Source organism: Oncorhynchus kisutch, linkage group LG15 (genome assembly GCF_002021735.2).
Source record: "Oncorhynchus kisutch isolate 150728-3 linkage group LG15, Okis_V2, whole genome shotgun sequence".
Lineage (NCBI taxonomy): Eukaryota > Metazoa > Chordata > Actinopteri > Salmoniformes > Salmonidae > Oncorhynchus > Oncorhynchus kisutch.
This window is the reverse complement of record NC_034188.2, coordinates 2,843,524-2,868,394: the sequence shown is the minus strand read 5'-3', so window position 1 is coordinate 2,868,394 and position 24,871 is coordinate 2,843,524. Positions and strand designations below refer to the sequence as shown.

At 50.4% G+C, this 24,871-nt stretch overlaps 1 protein-coding gene across 1 annotated transcript in view; it reads right to left on the bottom strand.

Annotated features, from left to right (window-relative positions):
• Positions 1-16,626, bottom strand: part of fam193b (family with sequence similarity 193 member B) — a 56,356-nt gene extending 39,730 nt beyond the window's left edge. The window contains exons 1-4 of the mRNA XM_031789489.1: positions 16,336-16,626; positions 14,516-14,794; positions 2,291-2,477; positions 1,725-1,937 (exon numbers count right to left, since the gene is read on the bottom strand). Of these exons, the coding sequence (XP_031645349.1) occupies positions 1,725-1,937; positions 2,291-2,477; positions 14,516-14,794; positions 16,336-16,482 (826 nt within the window). The 5' untranslated portion in view covers positions 16,483-16,626. The remainder of the gene's footprint in view (positions 1-1,724; positions 1,938-2,290; positions 2,478-14,515; positions 14,795-16,335) is intronic.
• Positions 16,627-24,871: the final 8,245 nt, after the last annotated feature.

Genomic DNA, 24,871 nt, shown 5'->3' with positions numbered 1-24,871 from the left:
GTGAGTGGAATATTGGACAAACATAGTTGTCATTCCCAGTTGATACAGATGTCTGCTTGTCTCTAGAGGTGTAATCTATGGGCCATATCTCTGCTTCTCTCTAGAGGTGTAATCTATGGGCCATATCTCTGCTTCTCTCTAGAGGTGTAATCTATGGGCCATATCTCTGCTTCTCTCTAGAGGTGTAATCTATGGGCCATATCTCTGCTTCTCTCTAGAGGTGTAATCTATGGGCCATATATCTGCTTCTCTCTAGATTAATAATCTATGGGCCATATCTCTGCTTCTCTCTAGAGGTGTAATCTATGGGCCATATCTCTGCTTCTCTCTAGAGGTGTAATCTATGGGCCATATCTCTGCTTCTCTCTAGAGGTGTAATCTATGGGCCATATCTCTGCCTCTCTCTAGATTAATAATCTATGGGCCATATATCTGCTTCTCTCTAGATTAATAATCTATGGGCCATATCTCTGCTTCTCTCTAGAGGTGTAATCTATGGGCCATATCTCTGCTTCTCTCTAGAGGTGTAATCTATGGGCCATATCTCTGCTTCTCTCTAGAGGTGTAATCTATGGGCCATATATCTGCTTCTCTCTAGATTAATAATCTATGGGCCATATCTCTGCTTCTCTCTAGAGGTGTAATCTATGGGCCATATCTCTGCTTCTCTCTAGAGGTGTAATCTATGGGCCATATCTCTGCCTCTCTCTAGATTAATAATCTATGGGCCATATATCTGCTTCTCTCTAGATTAATAATCTATGGGCCATATCTCTGCTTCTCTCTAGAGGTGTAATCTATGGGCCATATCTCTGCTTCTCTCTAGAGGTGTAATCTATGGGCCATATCTCTGCTTCTCTCTAGAGGTGTAATCTATGGGCCATATATCTGCTTCTCTCTAGATTAATAATCTATGGGCCATATCTCTGCTTCTCTCTAGAGGTGTAATCTATGGGCCATATCTCTGCTTCTCTCTAGAGGTGTAATCTATGGGCCATATCTCTGCCTCTCTCTAGATTAATAATCTATGGGCCATATATCTGCTTCTCTCTAGATTAATAATCTATGGGCCATATCTCTGCTTCTCTCTAGAGGTGTAATCTATGGGCCATATCTCTGCCTCTCTCTAGATTAATAATCTATGGGCCATATCTCTGCTTCTCTCTAGATTAATAATCTATGGGCCATATCTCTGCTTCTCTCTAGAGGTGTAATCTATGGGCCATATCTCTGCTTCTCTCTAGAGGTGTAATCTATGGGCCATATCTCTGCTTCTCTCTAGAGGTGTAATCTATGGGCCATATCTCTGCCTCTCTCTAGATTAATAATCTATGGGCCATATCTCTGCCTCTCTCTAGATTAATAATCTATGGGCCATATCTCTGCCTCTCTCTAGATTAATAATCTATGGGCCATATCTCTGCCTCTCTCTAGATTAATAATCTATGGGCCATATCTCTGCCTCTCTCTAGATTAATAATCTATGGGCCATATCTCTGCCTCTCTCTAGATTAATAATCTATGGGCCATATCTCTGCCTCTCTCTAGATTAATAATCTATGGGCCATATCTCTGCTTCTCTCTAGAGGTGTAATCTATGGGCCATATCTTTGCTTCTCTCTATGCGCTATTGTCAACACGTGAACAGTAATTCAGGTTAGATGCAGGTATGTCTTGAATTCTCTGTGTCCTAAAAAGGGTGGAGAGAAAAAGAGAGATCTCACCAGGCGGTGTTGGTCGTCGGCACATGGTCTTGAAGTGCTTTGGGGTGGTCTTACAGAGGTCCCCGGAGGTAGAGAGCGGGTTCCCGGGGGAAGAACCACTGGAATTCTGGGAAGGGTGACTGTAGGGGCACACTTTGGCCCCAGGCGTTTTAGCAGATTTTCCAGGAGCCTCGTGAGAGACTCGCTTCTCATGACACGCTGGTCCCCCTGTTCCTATTGGACCAGAGGAGGAGGAGGGATAATGAAGAGGAGAGAAGGTTTTACTCAGAGGAGTAACAGGTTGTATTTCTGTAGTCAGTAGCTAGCTACACACTGAAGTCGTTCCCTCCATTTTGTCAGTGTAAATGTCGGCAAATGTTACCATTTTGTTAAAGTAAATTAATTGAAAACATGCCAAATAATGAAATGTCTAAATTAGTTTGCATCTGTTTACGACTTAACCTTGAGAGATCTGAGCAGAGAGAGAGAGAGAGAGAGAGAGATCTGAGCAGAGAAAGAGAGAGAGAGAGAGCGAGAGAGAGAGATAGAGAGAGAGAGAGAGGTGTGTGAGGTCAAGGTGTGTTTACCTTGCTGTGCGTGCGAGGCAGTGCTGTGGTTGCAGTGGATCCCTCCGTTGCTGTGAGCCGAGTTCCAGAGACCAGAAAGCTTGTGGGCTGAGAGGAAGGAGGATGGGTCCCAGTCTACCGAGCTCTGCTCTGGGTAACCTTCACTACAGCTCTGAGCCCTACACGATGAAGAGTGCGACAACGGAACCTTGGGGGGGGAGAAGATGCTAGTTCAGGACATGGTTGATGGGTACAGCCCCCCCCCCCCCCCCACTAACATTTGATGCTGTAGCTAGAGCACATGTTGTAGCTATGTGCTCAAAAGCAGTATCCAGATCCATTGGCTGTAGTGATCACAATATAGTAGCCATATCTAGGAAAACCACAGTTCCAAAGGCTGGGCCTAATATAGTGTATAAGAGGTCAGGCTGGGCCTAATATAGTGTATAAGAGGTCAGGCTGGGCCTAATATAGTGTATAAGAGGTCAGGCTGGGCCTAATATAGTGTATAAGAGGTCAGGCTGGGCCTAATATAGTGTATAAGAGGTCAGGCTGGGCCTAATATAGTGTATAAGAGGTCAGGCTGGGCCTAATATAGTGTATAAGAGGTCAGGCTAGGCCTAATATAGTGTATAAGAGGTCAGGCTGGGCCTAATATAGTGTATAAGAGGTCAGGCTGGGCCTAATATAGTGTATAAGAGGTCAGGTTGGGCCTAATATAGTGTATAAGAGGTCAGGCTGGGCCTAATATAGTGTATAAGAGGTCAGGATGGGCCTAATATAGTGTATAAGAGGTCAGGCTGGGCCTAATATAGTGTATAAGAGGTCAGGCTGGGCCTAATATAGTGTATAAGAGGTCAGGCTGGGCCTAATATAGTGTATAAGAGGTCAGGCTGGGCCTAATATAGTGTATAAGAGGTCAGGATGGGCCTAATATAGTGTATAAGAGGTCAGGATGGGCCTAATATAGTGTATAAGAGGTCAGGCTGGGCCTAATATAGTGTATAAGAGGTCAGGCTGGGCCTAATATAGTGTATAAGAGGTCAGGATGGGCCTAATATAGTGTATAAGAGGTCAGGCTGGGCCTAATATAGTGTATAAGAGGTCAGGCTGGGCCTAATATAGTGTATAAGAGGTCAGGCTGGGCCTAATATAGTGTATAAGAGGTCAGGCTGGGCCTAATATAGTGTATAAGAGGTCAGGCTGGGCCTAATATAGTGTATAAGAGGTCAGGATGGGTCTAATATAGTGTATAAGAGGTCAGGCTGGGCCTAATATAGTGTATAAGAGGTCAGGCTGGGCCTAATATAGTGTATAAGAGGTCAGGCTGGGCCTAATATAGTGTATAAGAGGTCAGGCTGGGCCTAATATAGTGTATAAGAGGTCAGGCTGGGCCTAATATAGTGTATAAGAGGTCAGGATGGGCCTAATATAGTGTATAAGAGGTCAGGCTGGGCCTAATATAGTGTATAAGAGGTCAGGCTGGGCCTAATATAGTGTATAAGAGGTCAGGATGGGCCTAATATAGTGTATAAGAGGTCAGGCTGGGCCTAATAGTGTATAAGAGGTCAGGCTGGGCCTAATATAGTGTATAAGAGGTCAGGATGGGCCTAATATAGTGTATAAGAGGTCAGGCTGGGCCTAATATAGTGTATAAGAGGTCAGGCTGGGCCTAATATAGTGTATAAGAGGTCAGGCTGGGCCTAATATAGTGTATAAGAGGTCAGGCTGGGCCTAATATAGTGTATAAGAGGTCATACAATAAGTTCTGTAGTGATTCCTATGTTGATGATGTAAATAATGTGTTGGTCTGTGGTGAGTAATGAGGAGCAACCAGACGCTGCTGGTCTGTGGTGTGTAATGAGGAGCAACCAGACGCTGCTGGTCTGTGGTGTGTAACGGGGAGCAACCAGACGCTGCTGGTCTGTGGTGAGTAATGAGGAGCAACCAGACGCTGCTGGTCTGTGGTGAGTAATGAGGAGCAACCAGACGCTGCTGGTCTGTGGTGTGTAATGAGGAGCAACCAGACGCTGCTGGTCTGTGGTGTGTAACGAGGAGCAACCAGACGCTGCTGGTCTGTGGTGTGTAACGAGGAGCAACCAGACGCTGCTGGTCTGTGGTGAGTAATGAGGAGCAACCAGACTCTGTTGGTCTGTGGTGTGTAACGAGGAGCAACCAGACGCTGCTGGTCTGTGGTGTGTAACGAGGAGCATCCAGACGCTGCTGGTCTGTGGTGTGTAACGAGGAGCAACCAGACGCTGCTGGTCTGTGGTGTGTAACGAGGAGCAACCAGACGCTGCTGGTCTGTGGTGTGTAACGAGGAGCAACCAGACGCTGCTGGTCTGTGGTGTGTAACGAGGAGCAACCAGACGCTGCTGGTCTGTGGTGTGTAACGAGGAGCAACCAGACGCTGCTGGTCTGTGGTGTGTAACGAGGAGCATCCAGACGCTGCTGGTCTGTGGTGTGTAACGAGGAGCAACCAGACGCTGCTGGTCTGTGGTGTGTAACGAGGAGCATCCAGACGCTGCTGGTCTGTGGTGTGTAACGAGGAGCAACCAGACGCTGCTGGTCTGTGGTGTGTAACGAGGAGCAACCAGACGCTGCTGGTCTGTGGTGTGTAACGAGGAGCAACCAGACGCTGCTGGTCTGTGGTGTGTAACGAGGAGCAACCAGACGCTGCTGGTCTGTGGTGTGTAACGAGGAGCAACCAGACGCTGCTGGTCTGTGGTGTGTAACGAGGAGCATCCAGACGCTGCTGGTCTGTGGTGTGTAACGAGGAGCAACCAGACGCTGCTGGTCTGTGGTGTGTAACGAGGAGCAACCAGACGCTGCTGGTCTGTGGTGTGTAACGAGGAGCAACCAGACGCTGCTGGTCTGTGGTGTGTAACGAGGAGCAACCAGACGCTGCTGGTCTGTGGTGTGTAACGAGGAGCAACCAGACGCTGCTGTTCTGTGGTGTGTAACGAGGAGCATCCAGACGCTGCTGGTCTGTGGTGTGTAATGAGGCGCAACCAGACGCTGCTGGTCTGTGGTGTGTAATGAGGAGCAACCAGACGCTGCTGGTCTGTGGTGAGTAATGAGGAGCAACCAGACGCTGCTGGTCTGTGGTGTGTAATGAGGAGCAACCAGACGCTGCTGGTCTGTGGTGAGTAATGAGGAGCAACCAGACGCTGCTGGTCTGTGGTGAGTAATGAGGAGCAACCAGACGCTGCTGGTCTGTGGTGAGTAATGAGGAGCAACCAGACGCTGCTGGTCTGTGGTGTGTAATGAGGAGCAACCAGACGCTGCTGGTCTGTGGTGAGTAATGAGGAGCAACCAGACGCTGCTGGTCTGTGGTGTGTAATGAGGCGCAACCAGACGCTGCTGGTCTGTGGTGTGTAATGAGGAGCAACCAGACGCTGCTGGTCTGTGGTGTGTAATGAGGAGCAACCAGACGCTGCTGGTCTGTGGTGTGTAATGAGGAGCAACCAGACGCTGCTGATCTGTGGTGTGTAATGGTTGAGAGGGATGAGTAGTTGAACATTTGTATGGTTGAGAGGGATGAGGGGTTGAACATTTGTATGGTTGAGAGGGATGAGGAATTGAACATTTGTATGGTTGAGAGGATTGAGGAATTGAACATTTGTATGGTTGAGAGGGATGAGGCGAGAGGGATGGCAAATAAGACTGGCAGCCCAACCGATTGGCAAACGAACTGCAAAAATAAATCAATAAAACTACACTATGAAACAAAGCTTTGGGGCTTTTCATCTTCAATCAAATGTTGGGCAAAAAGGCAAACTCAGCTCCATCATTCATTGAATCAGATTCGTCACTAAACCCACTGATATTGCCAAATACTTTAATGATTTTTAAAAATGTATGCCAGCAACAAACACCAAATATAACTGATCAAATTGTGAAAGACAAGCATTGTTACCAACCCATAGTAAACTTCTGGGAAAAAAATGGTGTTTGCCCAGATACAATGCTATTTCACAGTAAACAAATTGACAACATAATTTCAGCACGCTGATAGGGAAGGACACTCAACAAGCACAGCACTTACACAAATGACAGATGATTGGCTGAGAGAAATCGATGATAAAAAAAAAAGGTTGTGGGAGCTGTTTTGTTAGACTTCAGTGAGGCTTGTGACATTATCGATCATAGTCTGCTGCTGGAAAAACATATGGCTTAACACCCCCTGCTATAATGTGGATACAGAGTTACCTGTCTAACAGAACACTGAGGGTGTTATGGCTTTACACCCCCTGCTATACTGTGGATACAGAGTTACCTGTCTAACAGAACACAGAGGGTGTTATGGCTTTACACCCCCTGCTATAATGTGGATAAAGAGTTACCTGTCTAACAGAACACAGAGGGTGTTATGGCTTTACACCCCCTGCTACAATGTGGATACAGAGTTACCTGTCTAACAGAACACAGAGGGTGTTATGGCTTTACACCCCCTGCTATAATGTGGATAAAGAGTTACCTGTCTAACAGAACACTGAGGGTGTTATGGCTTTACACCCCCTGCTATACTGTGGATACAGAGTTACCTGTCTAACAGAACACAGAGGGTGTTATGGCTTTACACCCCCTGCTATACTGTGGATACAGAGTTACCTGTCTAACAGAACACAGAGGGTGTTATGGCTTTACACCCCCTGCTATAATGTGGATAAAGAGTTACCTGTCTAACAGAACACAGAGGGTGTTATGGCTTTACACCCCCTGCTATAATGTGGATACAGAGTTACCTGTCTAACAGAGCACAGAGGGTGTTATGGCTTTACACCCCCTGCTGTGATGTGGATACAGAGTTACCTGTCTAACAGAACACAGAGGGTGTTCTGTAACCTTTATTTAAACTGGGAAAGTCAGTTAAGAACACATTCTTATTTATATTGACGGCCTACCGGGGAACGGTGGGTTAACTGCCTTGTTCAGGGGCAGAACGACAGATTTTTACATTGTCAGCTCTGGGGGATTCGACCCAGCAACATTTTGGTTACTGTCCCAACGCTCTAACCACTAGGCTACCTACCGTCTCTACGCTCTAACCACTGGGCTACCTGCCGTCTCTACGCTCTAACCACTGGGCTACCTGCCGTCTCTACGCTACAACCACTGGGCTACCTGCCATCTCTACGCTCTAACCACTGGGCTACCTGTTGTCTTTACGCTCTAACCACTGGGCTACCTGCAGTCTAACCACTAGGCGACCTGTCGTCTTTACGCTCCAACCACTGGGCTACCTGCCGTCTCTAACCACTAGGCTACCTGCCATCTCTACGCTCTAACCACTAGACTACCTGCCGTCTCTACGCTCCAACCACTGGGCTACCTGCCGTCTCCACGCTCTAACCACTGGGCTACCTGCCTGACTAAACTGCTTGGCGTAACCCTGGATTGTAAACTGTCATGGTCAAAACATATTGATACAACAGTAGTTAAGGTGGGGAGAAGTCTGTCCATAATAAAGCATTGCTCTGCCTTCTTAACAACACTATAAACAAGGCAGGTCCTACAGGGCCTAGTTTCTACCTTCTTAACAACACTATCAACAAGGCAGGTCCTACAGGCCCTAGTTTCTACCTTCTTAACAACACTATCAACAAGGCAGGTCCTACAGGCCCTAGTTTCTACCTTCTTAACAACACTATCAACACGGCAGGTCCTACAGACCCTAGTTTCTACCTTCTTAACAACACTATCAACAAGGCAGGTCCTACAGGCCCTAGTTTCTACCTTCTTAACAACACTATCAACAAGGCAGGTCCTACAGGCCCTAGTTTCTACCTTCTTAACAACACTATCAACAAGGCAGGTCCTACAGGCCCTAGTTTCTACCTTCTTAACAACACTATCAACACGGCAGGTCCTACAGACCCTAGTTTCTACCTTCTTAACAACACTATCAACAAGGCCGGTCCTACAGGCCCTAGTTTCTACCTTCTTAACAACACTATTTACAAGGCAGGTCCTACAGGCCCTAGTTTCTACCTTCTTAACAACACTATCAACAAGGCAGGTCCTACAGGCCCTAGTTTCTACCTTCTTAACAACACTATCAACAAGGCAGGTCCTACAGGCCCTAGTTTCTACCTTCTTAACAACACTATCAACAAGGCAGGTCCTACAGGCCCTAGTTTCTACCTTCTTAACAACACTATAAACAAGGCAGGTCCTACAGGCCCTAGTTTCTACCTTCTTAACAACACTATCAACAAGGCAGGTCCTACAGGCCCTAGTTTCTACCTTCTTAACAACACTATCAACAAGGCAGGTCCTACAGGCCCTAGTTTCTACCTTCTTAACAACACTATCAACAAGGCAGGTCCTACAGGCCCTAGTTTCTACCTTCTTAACAACACTATCAACAAGGCAGGTCCTACAGGCCCTAGTTTCTACCTTCTTAACAACACTATCAACAAGGCAGGTCCTACAGGCCCTAGTTTCTACCTTCTTAACAACACTATAAACAAGGCAGGTCCTACAGGCCCTAGTTTCTACCTTCTTAACAACACTATCAACAAGGCAGGTCCTACTGGCCCTAGTTTCTGAATAATGTGCTCCCCCATTTAACATGAATAATGTGCTCCCCGTTTGTGAATAATGTGCTCCCCCGTTTAACGTGAATAATGTGCTCCCCCGTTTAACGTAAATAATGTGCTCCCCCGTTTAACGTGAATAATGTGCTCCCCCATTTAACGTGAATAATGTGCTCCCCCATTTAACGTGAATAATGTGCTCCCCCGTTTAACATGAATAATGTGCTCCCCCGTTCAACGTGAATAATGTGCTCCCCCGTTTAACGTGAATAATGTGCTCCCCCGTTTAACATGAATAATGTGCTCCCCCGTTTAACATGAATAATGTGCTCCCCCGTTTAACATGAATAATGTGCTCCCCCGTTTAACGTGAATAATGTGCTCCCCCATTGTTTTTATTCTCCTTTAAACTACTACTACTAGTTTGATGGTTGAAGCCATTAATTGTCCCATGAACAATAACACATATTATCATTCTTATTTTATTTCAAAACTTGACATTTCTCTAGTATAGAGCTACTCATCGTAATGAACAAGATCAGCAAAATGCCTGTGATAAGTGACTGGTCGGTGTCGATCATTTTAGGTTTATCATCCCAGCTCTACTCCAACCTCATGGGTCTGTCTGGCTCTTACAAGACTAGTTACTCTACATGACCAAAAGTATGTGGACACCTGCTTGTTGAACATCTCATTACAAAATCATGGGCATTAAAATAGAGTTGGTCCCCCCCTTTGCTGCTATAACAGCCTCCACTCTTCTGGGAAGGCTTTCCACTAGATGTTGGAACATTGCTGCTATAACAGCCTCCACTCTTCTGGGAAGGCTTTCCACTAGATGTTGGAACATTGCTGCTATAACAGCCTCCACTCTTCTGGGAAGGCTTTCCACTAGATGTAGGAACATTGCTGCGGGGACTTGCTTCCATTCAGCCACAAGAGCATTAGTGAGGTCGCCCACTGATGTTGGGCGATTAGGCCTTCATCCCAAAGCTTTTCGATGGGGTTGAGGTCAGGGCTCTGTGCAGGCCAGTCAAGTTCTTACACACCGATCTGTATTATTACAGATCGGTCATTACTGTATTATGGACCTCGCTTTGTGCACGGGGCATTGTCATGCTGAAACAGGAAAGGGCCTGACCCCCAATTGGTGGAGGGATTCATCACTCCAGAGAACACCTTCCACTGCTCCAGAGTCCAATGGCGGCGAGCTTTACACCACTCCAGCTGACGCTTGGCATTGAACATGGTGATCTTAGGCTTGTGTGCGGCTGCTCTGCCATGGAAACCCATTTCATGAAGCTCCCAACCAACAGTTCTTGTGCTGACATTGCTCCAGAGGCAGTTTGGAACTCAGTAGTGAGGGTTGCTTCCAGAGGCAGTTTGGAACTCGGTAGTGAGGGTTGCTTCCAGAGGCAGTTTGGAACTCGGTAGTGAGGGTTGCTTCCAGAGGCAGTTTGGAACTCGGTAGTGAGGGTTGCTTCCAGAGGCAGTTTGGAACTCGGTAGTGAGGGTTGCTTCCAGAGGCAGTTTGGAACTCGGTAGTGAGGGTTGCTTCCAGAGGCAGTTTGGAACTCGGTAGTGAGGGTTGCTTCCAGAGGCAGTTTGGAACTCGGTAGTGAGGGTTGCTTCCAGAGGCAGTTTGGAACTCGGTAGTGAGGGTTGCTTCCAGAGGCAGTTTGGAACTCGGTAGTGAGGGTTGCTTCCAGAGGCAGTTTGGAACTCGGTAGTGAGGGTTGCTTCCAGAGGCAGTTTGGAACTCGGTAGTGAGGGTTGCTTCCAGAGGCAGTTTGGAACTCGGTAGTGAGGGTTGCTTCCAGAGGCAGTTTGGAACTCGGTAGTGAGGGTTGCTTCCAGAGGCAGTTTGGAACTCGGTAGTGAGGGTTGCAACCCGAGAACAGATGATTTTTAATGCGCTACAAGCTTCAGCCCATGTGCATTGCATTTAAATACGTAAAGTGTTTATGTAAAAACGCCTCTAAGACAGAAAGTATATTTTCTCAAGAATCCACATGAATAACACTACTTCAGTGCCTCGGTGCTTGTGAAGAGAGAAGCACAAGTCTGACAGAGAACAAACAGCTTCCAAAGAGACAGGATTCTTAGATGTGGTGTTCATTTAGCCATGCAGAATGGAGCACTGTAACACCACAAACAGCCACAGGATAGCAGTACTGACACTGCCTGTATCCATCCACAGTACTGACACTCTTACCGGTGCAGGAGTCTCCTGGGCACTCAGTCTCTCCTCCTCCTCCTCCTCTCTTACCGGGGTAGGCGTCTCCTGGGCACTCAGTCTCTCCTCCTCCTCCTCTCTTACCGGTGCAGGTGTCTCCTGGGCACTCAGTCTCTCCTCCTCCTCTCTTACCGGTGCAGGCGTCTCCTGGGCACTCAGTCTCTCCTCCTCCTCCCTCTCTTACCGGTGCAGGTGTCTCCTGGGCACTCAGTCTCTCCTCCTCCTCCTCCTCTCTTACCGGTGCAGGTGTCTCCTGGGCACTCAGTCTCTCCTCCTCCTCCCTCTCTTACCGGTGCAGGCGTCTCCTGGGCACTCAGTCTCTCCTCCTCCCTCTCTTACCGGTGCAGGTGTCTCCTGGGCACTCAGTCTCTCCTCCTCTCTTACCGGTGCAGGTGTCTCCTGGTCACTCCGTCTCTCCTCCCTCTCTTACCGGTGCAGGTGTCTCCTGGGCACTCCGTCTCTCCTCCTCTCTTACCGATGCAGGCGTCTCCTGGGCACTCAGTCTCTCCTCCTCCTCCTCCTCTCTTACCGGTGCAGGTGTCTCCTGGGCACTCAGTCTCTCCTCCTCCTCCTCCTCTCTTACCGGTGCAGGTGTCTCCTGGGCACTCAGTCTCTCCTCCTCCTCCCTCTCTTACCGGTGCAGGCGTCTCCTGGGCACTCAGTCTCTCCTCCTCCTCTCTTACCGGTGCAGGCGTCTCCTGGGCACTCAGTCTCTCCTCCTCCTCCCTCTCTTACCGGTGCAGGTGTCTCCTGGGCACTCAGTCTCTCCTCCTCTCTTACCGGTGCAGGTGTCTCCTGGTCACTCCGTCTCTCCTCCCTCTCTTACCGGTGCAGGTGTCTCCTGGGCACTCCGTCTCTCCTCCTCTCTTACCGATGCAGGTGTCTCCTGGGCACTCCGTCTCTCCTCCTCCTCCCTCTCTTACCGGTGCAGGTGTCTCCTGGGCACTCAGTCTCTCCTCCTCCTCTCCCTCCTTCCCTCTCTTACCGGTGCAGGTGTCTCCTGGGCACTCCGTCTCTCCTCCTCCTCCCTCTCTTACCGGTGCAGGTGTCTCCTGGGCACTCCGTCTCTCCTCCTCCTCCCTCTCTTACCGGTGCAGGTGTCTCCTGGGCACTCAGTCTCTCCTCCTCTCTTACCGGTGCAGGTGTCTCCTGGTCACTCCGTCTCTCCTCCCTCTCTTACCGGTGCAGGTGTCTCCTGGGCACTCCGTCTCTCCTCCCTCTCTTACCGGTGCAGGTGTCTCCTGGGCACTCCGTCTCTCCTCCTCCTCCCTCTCTTACCGGTGCAGGTGTCTCCTGGGCACTCCGTCTCTCCTCCCTCTCTTACCGGTGCAGGTGTCTCCTGGGCACTCCGTCTCTCCTCCTCCTCCCTCTCTTACCGGTGCAGGTGTCTCCTGGGCACTCAGTCTCTCCTCCTCCTCCTCTCCCTCCTTCCCTCTCTTACCGGTGCAGGTGTCTCCTGGGCACTCCGTCTCTCCTCCTCCTCCCTCTCTTACCGGTGCAGGTGTCTCCTGGGCACTCAGTCTCTCCTCCTCCTCTCTTACCGGTGCAGGTGTCTCCTGGGCACTCCGTCTCTCCTCCTCCTCCCTCTCTTACCGGTGCAGGTGTCTCCTGGGCACTCCGTCTCTCCTCCTCTCTTACCGGTGCAGGTGTCTCCTGGGCACTCCGTCTCTCCTCCTCCTCCCTCTCTTACCGGTGCAGGTGTCTCCTGGGCACTCAGTCTCTCCTCCTCTCTTACCGGTGCAGGTGTCTCCTGGTCACTCCGTCTCTCCTCCCTCTCTTACCGGTGCAGGTGTCTCCTGGGCACTCCGTCTCTCCTCCCTCTCTTACCGGTGCAGGTGTCTCCTGGGCACTCCGTCTCTCCTCCTCCTCCCTCTCTTACCGGTGCAGGTGTCTCCTGGGCACTCAGTCTCTCCTCCTCTCTTACCGGTGCAGGTGTCTCCTGGTCACTCCGTCTCTCCTCCCTCTCTTACCGGTGCAGGTGTCTCCTGGGCACTCCGTCTCTCCTCCCTCTCTTACCGGTGCAGGTGTCTCCTGGGCACTCCGTCTCTCCTCCTCCTCCCTCTCTTACCGGTGCAGGTGTCTCCTGGGCACTCCGTCTCTCCTCCCTCTCTTACCGGTGCAGGTGTCTCCTGGGCACTCCGTCTCTCCTCCTCCTCCCTCTCTTACCGGTGCAGGTGTCTCCTGGGCACTCAGTCTCTCCTCCTCCTCCTCTCCCTCCTTCCCTCTCTTACCGGTGCAGGTGTCTCCTGGGCACTCCGTCTCTCCTCCTCCTCCCTCTCTTACCGGTGCAGGTGTCTCCTGGGCACTCAGTCTCTCCTCCTCCTCTCTTACCGGTGCAGGTGTCTCCTGGGCACTCCGTCTCTCCTCCTCCTCCCTCTCTTACCGGTGCAGGTGTCTCCTGGGCACTCCGTCTCTCCTCCTCTCTTACCGGTGCAGGTGTCTCCTGGGCACTCCGTCTCTCCTCCTCCTCCCTCTCTTACCGGTGCAGGTGTCTCCTGGGCACTCAGTCTCTCCTCCTCTCTTACCGGTGCAGGTGTCTCCTGGTCACTCCGTCTCTCCTCCCTCTCTTACCGGTGCAGGTGTCTCCTGGGCACTCCGTCTCTCCTCCCTCTCTTACCGGTGCAGGTGTCTCCTGGGCACTCCGTCTCTCCTCCTCCTCCCTCTCTTACCGGTGCAGGTGTCTCCTGGGCACTCCGTCTCTCCTCCCTCTCTTACCGGTGCAGGTGTCTCCTGGGCACTCCGTCTCTCCTCCTCCTCCCTCTCTTACCGGTGCAGGTGTCTCCTGGGCACTCAGTCTCTCCTCCTCCTCCTCTCCCTCCTTCCCTCTCTTACCGGTGCAGGTGTCTCCTGGGCACTCCGTCTCTCCTCCTCCTCCCTCTCTTACCGGTGCAGGTGTCTCCTGGGCACTCAGTCTCTCCTCCTCCTCTCTTACCGGTGCAGGTGTCTCCTGGGCACTCCGTCTCTCCTCCTCCTCCCTCTCTTACCGGTGCAGGTGTCTCCTGGGCACTCCGTCTCTCCTCCTCTCTTACCGGTGCAGGTGTCTCCTGGGCACTCCGTCTCTCCTCCTCCTCCCTCTCTTACCGGTGCAGGTGTCTCCTGGGCACTCAGTCTCTCCTCCTCCTCCCTCTCTTACTGGTGCAGGTGTCTCCTGGGCACTCAGTCTCTCCTCCTCCTCTCCCTCCCTCTCTTACCGGTGCAGCCGTTTCCTGTGCACTCAGTGTCTCCTCCTCCTCCTCCTCTCTTACCGGTGCAGGTGTCTCCTGGGCACTCAGTCTCTCCTCCTCCTCCTCTCCATCCCCCTCTTACCGGTGCAGCCGTTTCCTGTGCGCTCCGTCTCTCCTCCTCTCCTCCCTTCCTCCTCTCCCTCCCTCTCTTACCGGTGCAGCCGTTTCCTGTGCACTCAGTCTCTCCTCCTCCTCCTCTCCTCCCTTCCTCCCTTCCTCCTCCTCCTCTCCATCCCCCTCTTACCGGTGCAGCCGTTTCTTGTGCGCTCCGTCTCTCCTCCTCCTCAACGCTCTTCCGACAGCTCTGGCAGATCCAGAGTGGCACCTCTCCCAGTAGAGACTGGCTTAGCGAAGGCACGGTGTCGGACAGCTTCTGGCCCGGCACCTCTCTGAGCAGGGCCTGGGACAGGGCTGGGACAGCGTCAGCTAGCTTCGCCCCGTGGCCCCCAGACAGACCGTTGGCTGAGCTCGCCCCCCAGTCCTTAAACTCACGGTGACACAGGAGGCAGCAGGTGTGCATTGGCTGGGGGAGAGCAAAAGAGAGGTGAGCCAGTTACATTAAGAATGCAGTGGAGAGGAGAGAGAGGTCAATCATCTAGGTGAAGGACAGGTGGAAGATGGGAGGAGAAGAGAGGAGGATGGGGAGGAGAAGAGATGAGAAGAAGAGAGGAGGAGGATGGGGAGGAGAAGAGAGGAAGAGAAAAACTAGGAGAATAGAGAAAAGGGGAGGATGGAAGAGGGTTGGAGGAGAGCAGAGAGGAGGATGTTTTAGGTCAAGATCAGGGGTGGAGGAGAAAATGGGGTCTGAGGAGAGGGGTGGAGGAGAGGTGGATGTTAGTGAGATTGACATGGAGCATGATTGAAGTTGTCCTCTGGACACTGATCTAAGGTCAGGTTTTTAACACAGAGATTAGAATTTCACAAGTAAGATCTGACCATGTTGACAATGATCACAACAATATTTGTATTGCAAAGAGGAAGTAAAAGTTGCCGGTGGCGCCAGCTTGGCACATGTAGTGGTTTCTTAGAACAAACAGTGGCTAAAATGTAGTGATTTCATGTGTCCCATGTCCACACTAGCTAGTGGTCTGCTGGTACAGTAAGCTTTGTTTACTACCACAATACCCCATTCACCTACAAGGCCGTCCATGTAATGTTTCGGTAAAAACTTCGACGCGTGCATATATGACACTTGAGATGAGCAGAGAAAATGCTAACTTAACAAACGCAAAGCCATGCAATGGTGCTAGTCAAACGTTAACACTATTTACAGCTAAAGTTAGTCAGAAGACTACCCCCTCGGGGATGTGGTTTGTTAGTCAACGAGCTAGCACGTGTAGTTACAGTACCGGCGCACAGTATATATGGTGTACTAGCTGCCAAGCATGTCAGTTAACTTTCCATATGGGGCGGCAGGGTAGCCTAGTGGTTAGAGCGATGGATGGACTGGTAACCGGAAGGTTGCAAGTTCAAATCCCCGAGCTGACAAGGTACAAATCTGTCGTTCTGCCCCTGAACAGGCAGTTAACCCACTGTTCCCAGGCCGTCATCTTAACTGACTTGCCGAGTTAAATAAAGGTAAAAATGATCACCGTGAGCCTAGGAGCTAACTAACTAGATACAATTTTAGCAACATTTTACCGTGGCAGACGCACAACAATGTCAATCTTGCGGCTGACACTAACTACCATTAAAATGCAGACTGGTATATCTTTGACTAACTAGCCTAGTTGACTAAAACTAATGTGAATGTGTATATTTATTGATGGCGTGCACAATTTACAACGCTGGCTAAGTTTTAATGATTAATTAAAGCGAGTGGAGCGAACTATTACCCCGCCTCGACTAGATTTGTAAATGAACAACAACCAAAAAATACACAAAAAATACAATCTCTGGAGCACTAGTTAGTTATGCAACTTAGCTAGAATCACCAATCAACCACCCAAACACAGGAGGAATTAACGTTAGCAGAAATACAAGGAATGGCCCTAAATGATTAGTAGGTTAGTTAACCTCTTTAGTTAGCCCACTAGTTATTTGTATGTATTGCGGTTAGCTTACCTGGTTCGCCCTGGCCGCCAGTCTATCCAGCCCTGCATCCCCGCCAGCTGCATCTCCGGGAGAGACGGGGCTCTTCGATATGCTCTGTTGTCCGGACACCAGCTCCTTGCTCGCGACTCCATGTTGTTTGCTTTTCTTCCTCGCCATCACGCAGATCTCGGATATATCCTTTGGTCAAGGTAGCACTAGTTTAGAGATGTTAAAAAGCACGGTTTCGATTTGTTCTTGGATCACAAATGGTCACCCTATCTTCTCCAGTCAAGACAACAGTCAATATGGCGGAGCGCTGCCACACTCTGGGGGTTCATAGGTCAAAGATAGTGCTGGCAAAATGGCTTCACCGTGATGAAGCTAAGCAGTCGCCATGTTGAGTGAGGGCAACGGTTCCAAGGTAAATCACACAGTACAAGGTTTTGTAAAAGGTTTTGCATTTATTGGCATTATGAATATTTCCACCTGAACTATTATATAATGATAATAGTCTATCTATGACTGGCTACCACACCATACAGCGTGGTGTTATTACACACAGCGTGTTGTTATTACACACAGAGTGGTGTTATTACACACAGCGTGTTGTTATTACACACAGAGTGGTGTTATTACACACAGCGTGTTGTTATTACACACAGCGTGGTGTTACTACACACAGCGTGGTGTTACTACACACAGCGTGGTGTTATTACACACAGAGTGGTGTTACTACACACAGCGTGGTGTTACTACACACAGTGTGGTGTTATTACACACAGTGTGGTGTTATTACACACAGAGTGGTGTTATTACACACAGCGTGGTGTTATTACACACAGCGTGGTGTTATTACACACAGTGTGGTGTTATTACACACAGCGTGGTGTTACTACACACAGCGTGGTGTTATTACACACAGCGTGGTGTTACTACACACAGCGTGGTGTTATTACACACAGTGTGGTGTTACTACACACATCGTGGTGTTATTACACACATCGTGGTGTTATTACACACAGCGTGGTGGTATTACACACAGCGTGGTGGTATTACACACAGCGTGGTGTTATTACACACAGTGTGGTGTTACTACACACAGCGTGGTGTTACTACACACAGCGTGGTGTTACTACACACAGCGTGGTGTTACTACACACAGCGTGGTGTTATTACACACAGCGTGGTGTTACTACACACAGTGTGGTGTTACTACACACAGCGTGGTGTTACTACACACAGCGTGGTGTTACTACACACAGCGTGGTGTTACTACACACGTATTGTATGACTTGCATTATATGTCTAAGATCTAAATGTAAACGAACTAATAACATCATGCAGATTGATGCTGTTCAATATTCCATATTACAGTGTAATATATATGAAATGTTCAAACCATAGAGTTGGGACCATGTCTATGTTCCCTGGGCCCTATGTTCCCTGGGCCCTATGTTCCCTGGGCCCTATGTTCCCTGGGCCCTATGTTCCCTGGACCCTGTGTTTCCTGGGCCCTATGTTTCCTGGGCCCTATGTTCCCTGGGCCCTATGTTCCCTGGGCCCTATGTTCCCTGGACCCTGTGTTTCCTGGGCCCTATGTTTCCTGGGCCCTATGTTTCCTGGGCCCTGTGTTTCCTGGGCCCTATGTTCCCTGGGCCCTATGTTCCCTGGGCCCTATGTTCCCTGGACCCTGTGTTTCCTGGGCCCTATGTTTCCTGGGCCCTATGTTTCCTGGGCCCTATGTTCCCTGGGAACATAGGCCTGAGGGAACATAGGGCCCAGGGAACATAGAGCTGAGGGAACATAGGGCGGAGGGAAGATATTGCTGAGGGAACAGGGCTGAGGGAAGATAGGGCTGAGGGAACAGGGCTGAGGGAAGATAGGGCTGAGGGAACAGGGCTGAGGGAAGATAGGGCTGAGGGGAATATTTCAAGTTCCTTGGCGTCCACATCACCAACATGGTCCAAACATACCAAGACAGTTGTGAAGAGGGCACGACAACACCATTTCTCCCTCAGGAGACTGAAAAGATTTGGCATGGGTCCTCAAATCCTCAAAATGTTGTACAGCTGCACCATCTAGAGCATCCTGACCGGTTTCATCACCACCTGGTATGGCAACTGCTCGGCATCTGACCCTAAGGCGCGACAGAGGGTAGTGTGTACGGCCCAGTACATAAACAGGGACAAGCTTCCTGCCATCTAGGACCTATATACTAGGCGGTGTCAGAGGAAGGCCCAAACAATTGTCAAAGACTCTAGTTACCCAAGTTATAGACCGTTTTCTCTGCTTCTGCACGGTAAGCGGTACCCGAGCCCCAAGTCTAGGTCCAAGAGGCTCCTTAACAGCTGCGGAACAATTGATCAAATGGCCACCCAGACTATTTACATTGACCCCCCCTTTGTTTTACAGTGCTGCTACTCGCTTATTATCTATGCGTAGTCACTTTACAAACTACCTCGACTAACCTGTACCCCCCCGCATGTTGACTCTGTACCGGTATATGTGTATATAGCCTCATTATTGTTATGTCGTTTTCTTGTGTTACTTTTTGATTTGATTTGATTTTTTTAAACTTTACCTTATTAAGTGAAGTAAATATTTTCTTAACTCTATTTCTTGAACTGCATTGTTCGTTAAGGGCTCGTAAATACGAACATAGAGCTGAGGGAACATACTGTAGAGCTGAGGGAACATAGAGCTGAGGGAACATAGAGCTGAGGGGAAATACTGTAGGGCTGAGGGAACATAGAGCTGAGGGAACATACTGTAGGGCTGAGGGAACATACTGTAGGGCTGAGGGAACATACTGTAGGACTGAGGGAACATAGGGCTGAGGGAACATACTGTAGGGCTGAGGGAACATAGGGCTGAGGGAACATACTGTAGGGCTGAGGGAACATAGGGCTGAGGGAACATACTGTAGGGCTGAGGGAACATAGAGCTGAGGGAACATAGAGCTGAGGGAACATAGAGCTGAGGGAACATAGAGCTGAGGGGACATAGGGCTGAGGGAACATACTGTAGGGCTGAGGGAACATAGGGCTGAGGGAACATAGAGCTGAGGGAACATAGAGCTGAGGGAAAATACTGTAGGGCTGAGGGAACATACTGTAGAGCTGAGGGAACATAGGGCTGAGGGAACATACTGTAGGGCTGAGGGAACATAGGGCTGAGGGAACATACTGTAGGGCTGAGGGAACATAGGGCTGAGGGAACATACTGTAGGGCTGAGGGAACATAGGGCTGAGGGAACATACTGTAGGGCTGAGGGAACATAGGGCTGAGGGAACATAGAGCTGAGGGAACATAGGGCTGAGGGAACATACTGTAGGGCTGAGGGAACATAGGGCTGAGGGAACATACTGTAGGGCTGAGGGAACATAGGGCTGAGGGAACATACTGTAGGGCTGAGGGAACATACTGTAGGGCTGAGGGAACATACTGTAGGACTGAGGGAACATAGGGCTAAAGGAACATACTGTAGGGCTGAGGGAACGTAGGGCTGAGGGAACATACTGTAGGGCTGAGGGAACATAGGGCTGAGGGAACATACTGTAGGGCTGAGGGAACATAGGGCTGAGGGAACATACTGTAGGGCTGAGGGAACATAGAGCTGAGGGAACATAGAGCTGAGGGAACATAGAGCTGAGGGGACATAGGGCTGAGGGAACATACTGTGGGGCTGAGGGAACATAGGGCTGAGGGAACATAGAGCTGAGGGAACATAGGGCTGAGGGAACATACTGTAGGGATGAGGGAACATAGAGCTGAGGGAACATAGAGCTGAGGGAACATACTGTAGGGCTGAGGGAACATAGGGCTGAGGGAACATACTGTAGGGCTGAGGGAACATAGGGCTGAGGGAACATACTGTAGGGCTGAGGGAACATACTGTAGGACTGAGGGAACATAGGGCTGAGGGAACATACTGTAGGGCTGAGGGAACATAGGGCTGAGGGAACATACTGTAGGGCTGAGGGAACATAGGGCTGAGGGAACATACTGTAGGGCTGAGGGAACATAGAGCTGAGGGAACATAGAGCTGAGGGAACATAGAGCTGAGGGAACATAGAGCTGAGGGGACATAGGGCTGAGGGAACATACTGTAGGGCTGAGGGAACATAGGGCTGAGGGAACATAGAGCTGAGGGAACATACTGTAGGGCTGAGGGAACATACTGTAGGGCTGAGGGAACATAGAGCTGAGGGAACATACTGTAGGGCTGAGGGAACATAGGGCTGAGGGAACATACTGTAGGGCTGAGGGAACATAGGGCTGAGGGAACATACTGTAGGGCTGAGGGAACATACTGTAGGACTGAGGGAACATAGGGCTGAGGGAACATACTGTAGGGCTGAGGGAACATACTGTAGGGCTGAGGGAACATAGGGCTGAGGGAACATACTGTAGGGCTGAGGGAACATACTGTAGGGCTGAGGGAACATAGGGCTGAGGGAACATACTGTAGGGCTGAGGGAACATAGGGCTGAGGGAACATACTGTAGGGCTGAGGGAACATAGGGCTGAGGGAACATACTGTAGGGCTGAGGGAACATACTGTAGGGCTGAGGGAACATACTGTAGGGCTGAGGGAACATAGGGCTGAGGGAACATAGGGCTAAGGGAACATAATGTAGGGCTGAGGGAGCATAGAGCTGAGGGAACATACTGTAGGGCTGAGGGAACATACTGTAGGGCTGAGGGAACATACTGTAGGGCTGAGGGAACATACTGTAGGGCTGAGTGAACATACTGTAGGGCTGAGTGAACATACTGTAGGGTTGAGGGAACATACTGTAGGGCTGAGGGAACATAGGGCTGAGGGAACATACTGTAGGGCTGAGGGAACATAGGGCTGAGGGACTTTAGGGCTGAGGGAACATAGAGCTGAGGGAACATAGAGCTGAGGGAACATAGAGCTGAGGGAACATAGAGCTGAGGGAACATAGGGCTGAGGGAACATACTGTAGGGCTGAGGGAACATAGAGCTGAGGGAACATAGGGCTGAGGGAACATACTGTAGGGCTGAGGGAACATAGAGCTGAGGGAACATACTGTAGGGCTGAGGGAACATAGAGCTGAGGGAACATACTGTAGGGCTGAGGGAACATACTGTAGGGCTGAGGGAACATAGGGCTGAGGGAACATACTGTAGGGCTGAGGGAACATAGGGCTGAGGGAACATAGGGCTGAGGGAACATACTGTAGGGCTGAGGGAACATAGGGCTGAGGGAACATACTGTAGGGCTGAGGGAACATACTGTAGGACTGAGGGAACATAGGGCTGAGGGACATACTGTAGGGCTGAGGGAACATAGGGCTGAGGGAACATACTGTAGGGCTGAGGGAACATAGGGCTGAGGGAACATACTGTAGGGCTGAGGGAACATAGGGCTGAGGGAACATACTGTAGGGCTGAGGGAACATAGGGCTGAGGGAACATAGAGCTGAGGGAACATAGGGCTGAGGGAACATACTGTAGGGCTGAGGGAACATAGGGCTGAGGGAACATACTGTAGGGCTGAGGGAACATAGGGCTGAGGGAACATACTGTAGGGCTGAGGGAACATACTGTAGGGCTGAGGGAACATACTGTAGGGCTGAGGGAACATACTGTAGGACTGAGGGAACATAGGGCTAAAGGAACATACTGTAGGGCTGAGGGAACATAGGGCTGAGGGAACATACTGTAGGGCTGAGGGAACATAGGGCTGAGGGAACATACTGTAGGGCTGAGGGAACATAGGGCTGAGGGAACATACTGTAGGGCTGAGGGAACATACTGTAGGGCTGAGGGAACATACTGTAGGGCTGAGGGAACATACTGTAGGGCTGAGGGAACATAGGGCTGAGGGAACATAGAGCTGAGGGAACATAGAGCTGAGGGAACATAGAGCTGAGGGGACATAGGGCTGAGGGAACATAGGGCTGAGGGAACATAGAGCTGAGGGAACATAGGGCTGAGGGAACATACTGTAGGGATGAGGGAACATAGAGCTGAGGGAACATAGAGCTGAGGGAACATACTGTAGGGCTGAGGGAACATAGGGCTGAGGGAACATACTGTAGGGCTGAGGGAACATAGGGCTGAGGGAACATACTGTAGGGCTGAGGGAACATACTGTAGGACTGAGGGAACATAGGGCTGAGGGAACATACTGTAGGGCTGAGGGAACATAGGGCTGAGGGAACATACTGTAGGGCTGAGGGAACATAGGGCTGAGGGAACATACTGTAGGGCTGAGGGAACATAGAGCTGAGGGAACATAGAGCTGAGGGAACATAGAGCTGAGGGAACATAGAGCTGAGGGGACATAGGGCTGAGGGAACATACTGTAGGGCTGAGGGAACATAGGGCTGAGGGAACATAGAGCTGAGGGAACATAGGGCTGAGGGAACATACTGTAGGGCTGAGGGAACATAGAGCTGAGGGAACATAGAGCTGAGGGAACATACTGTAGGGCTGAGGGAACATAGGGCTGAGGGAACATACTGTAGGGCTGAGGGAACATAGGGCTGAGGGAACATACTGTAGGGCTGAGGGAACATACTGTAGGACTGAGGGAACATAGGGCTGAGGGAACATACTGTAGGGCTGAGGGAACATAGGGCTGAGGGAACATACTGTAGGGCTGAGGGAACATAGGGCTGAGGGAACATACTGTAGGGCTGAGGGAACATACTGTAGGGCTGAGGGAACATAGGGCTGAGGGAACATACTGTAGGGCTGAGGGAACATAGGGCTGAGGGAACATACTGTAGGGCTGAGGGAACATAGGGCTGAGGGAACATACTGTAGGGCTGAGGGAACATACTGTAGGGCTGAGGGAACATACTGTAGGGCTGAGGGAACATAGGGCTGAGGGAACATAGGGCTAAGGGAACATAATGTAGGGCTGAGGGAGCATAGAGCTGAGGGAACATACTGTAGGGCTGAGGGAACATACTGTAGGGCTGAGGGAACATACTGTAGGACTGAGGGAACATAGGGCTAAAGGAACATACTGTAGGGCTGAGGGAACATAGGGCTGAGGGAACATACTGTAGGGCTGAGGGAACATAGGGCTGAGGGAACATACTGTAGGGCTGAGGGAACATAGGGCTGAGGGAACATACTGTAGGGCTGAGGGAACATACTGTAGGGCTGAGGGAACATACTGTAGGGCTGAGGGAACATAGGGCTGAGGGAACATACTGTAGGGCTGAGGGAACATAGGGCTGAGGGAACATACTGTAGGGCTGAGGGAACATACTGTAGGGCTGAGTGAACATACTGTAGGGCTGAGTGAACATACTGTAGGGTTGAGGGAACATACTGTAGGGCTGAGGGAACATAGGGCTGAGGGAACATACTGTAGGGCTGAGGGAACATAGGGCTGAGGGACTTTAGGGCTGAGGGAACATAGAGCTGAGGGAACATAGAGCTGAGGGAACATAGAGCTGAGGGAACATAGAGCTGAGGGAACATAGGGCTGAGGGAACATACTGTAGGGCTGAGGGAACATAGAGCTGAGGGAACATAGGGCTGAGGGAACATACTGTAGGGCTGAGGGAACATAGAGCTGAGGGAACATACTGTAGGGCTGAGGGAACATAGAGCTGAGGGAACATAGAGCTGAGGGAACATACTGTAGGGCTGAGGGAACATAGGGCTGAGGGAACATACTGTAGGGCTGAGGGAACATACTGTAGGGCTGAGGGAACATACTGTAGGACTGAGGGAACATAGGGCTGAGGGAACATACTGTAGGGCTGAGGGAACATAGGGCTGAGGGAACATACTGTAGGGCTGAGGGAACATAGGGCTGAGGGAACATAGGGCTGAGGGAACATACTGTAGGGCTGAGGGAACATAGGGCTGAGGGAACATACTGTAGGGCTGAGGGAACATACTGTAGGACTGAGGGAACATAGGGCTGAGGGAACATACTGTAGGGCTGAGGGAACATAGGGCTGAGGGAACATACTGTAGGGCTGAGGGAACATACTGTAGGGCTGAGGGAACATACTGTAGGGCTGAGGGAACATAGGGCTGAGGGAACATACTGTATGGCTGAGGGAACATAGGGCTGAGGGAACATACTGTAGGGCTGAGGGAACATACTGTAGGGCTGAGGGAACATAGGGCTGAGGGAACATAGGGCTAAGGGAACATAATGTAGGGCTGAGGGAGCATAGAGCTTAGGGAACATACTGTAGGGCTGAGGGAACATACTGTAGGGCTGAGGGAACATACTGTAGGGCTGAGGGAACATACTGTAGGGCTGAGTGAACATACTGTAGGGCTGAGTGAACATACTGTAGGGTTGAGGGAACATACTGTAGGGCTGAGGGAACATAGGGCTGAGGGAACATACTGTAGGGCTGAGGGAACATAGGGCTGAGGGACTTTAGGGCTGAGGGAACATAGAGCTGAGGGAACATAGAGCTGAGGGAACATAGGGCTGAGGGAACATACTGTAGGGTTGAGGGAACATAGAGCTGAGGGAACATAGAGCTGAGGGAACATAGGGCTGAGGGAACATACTGTAGGGCTGAGGGAACATAGAGCTGAGGGAACATA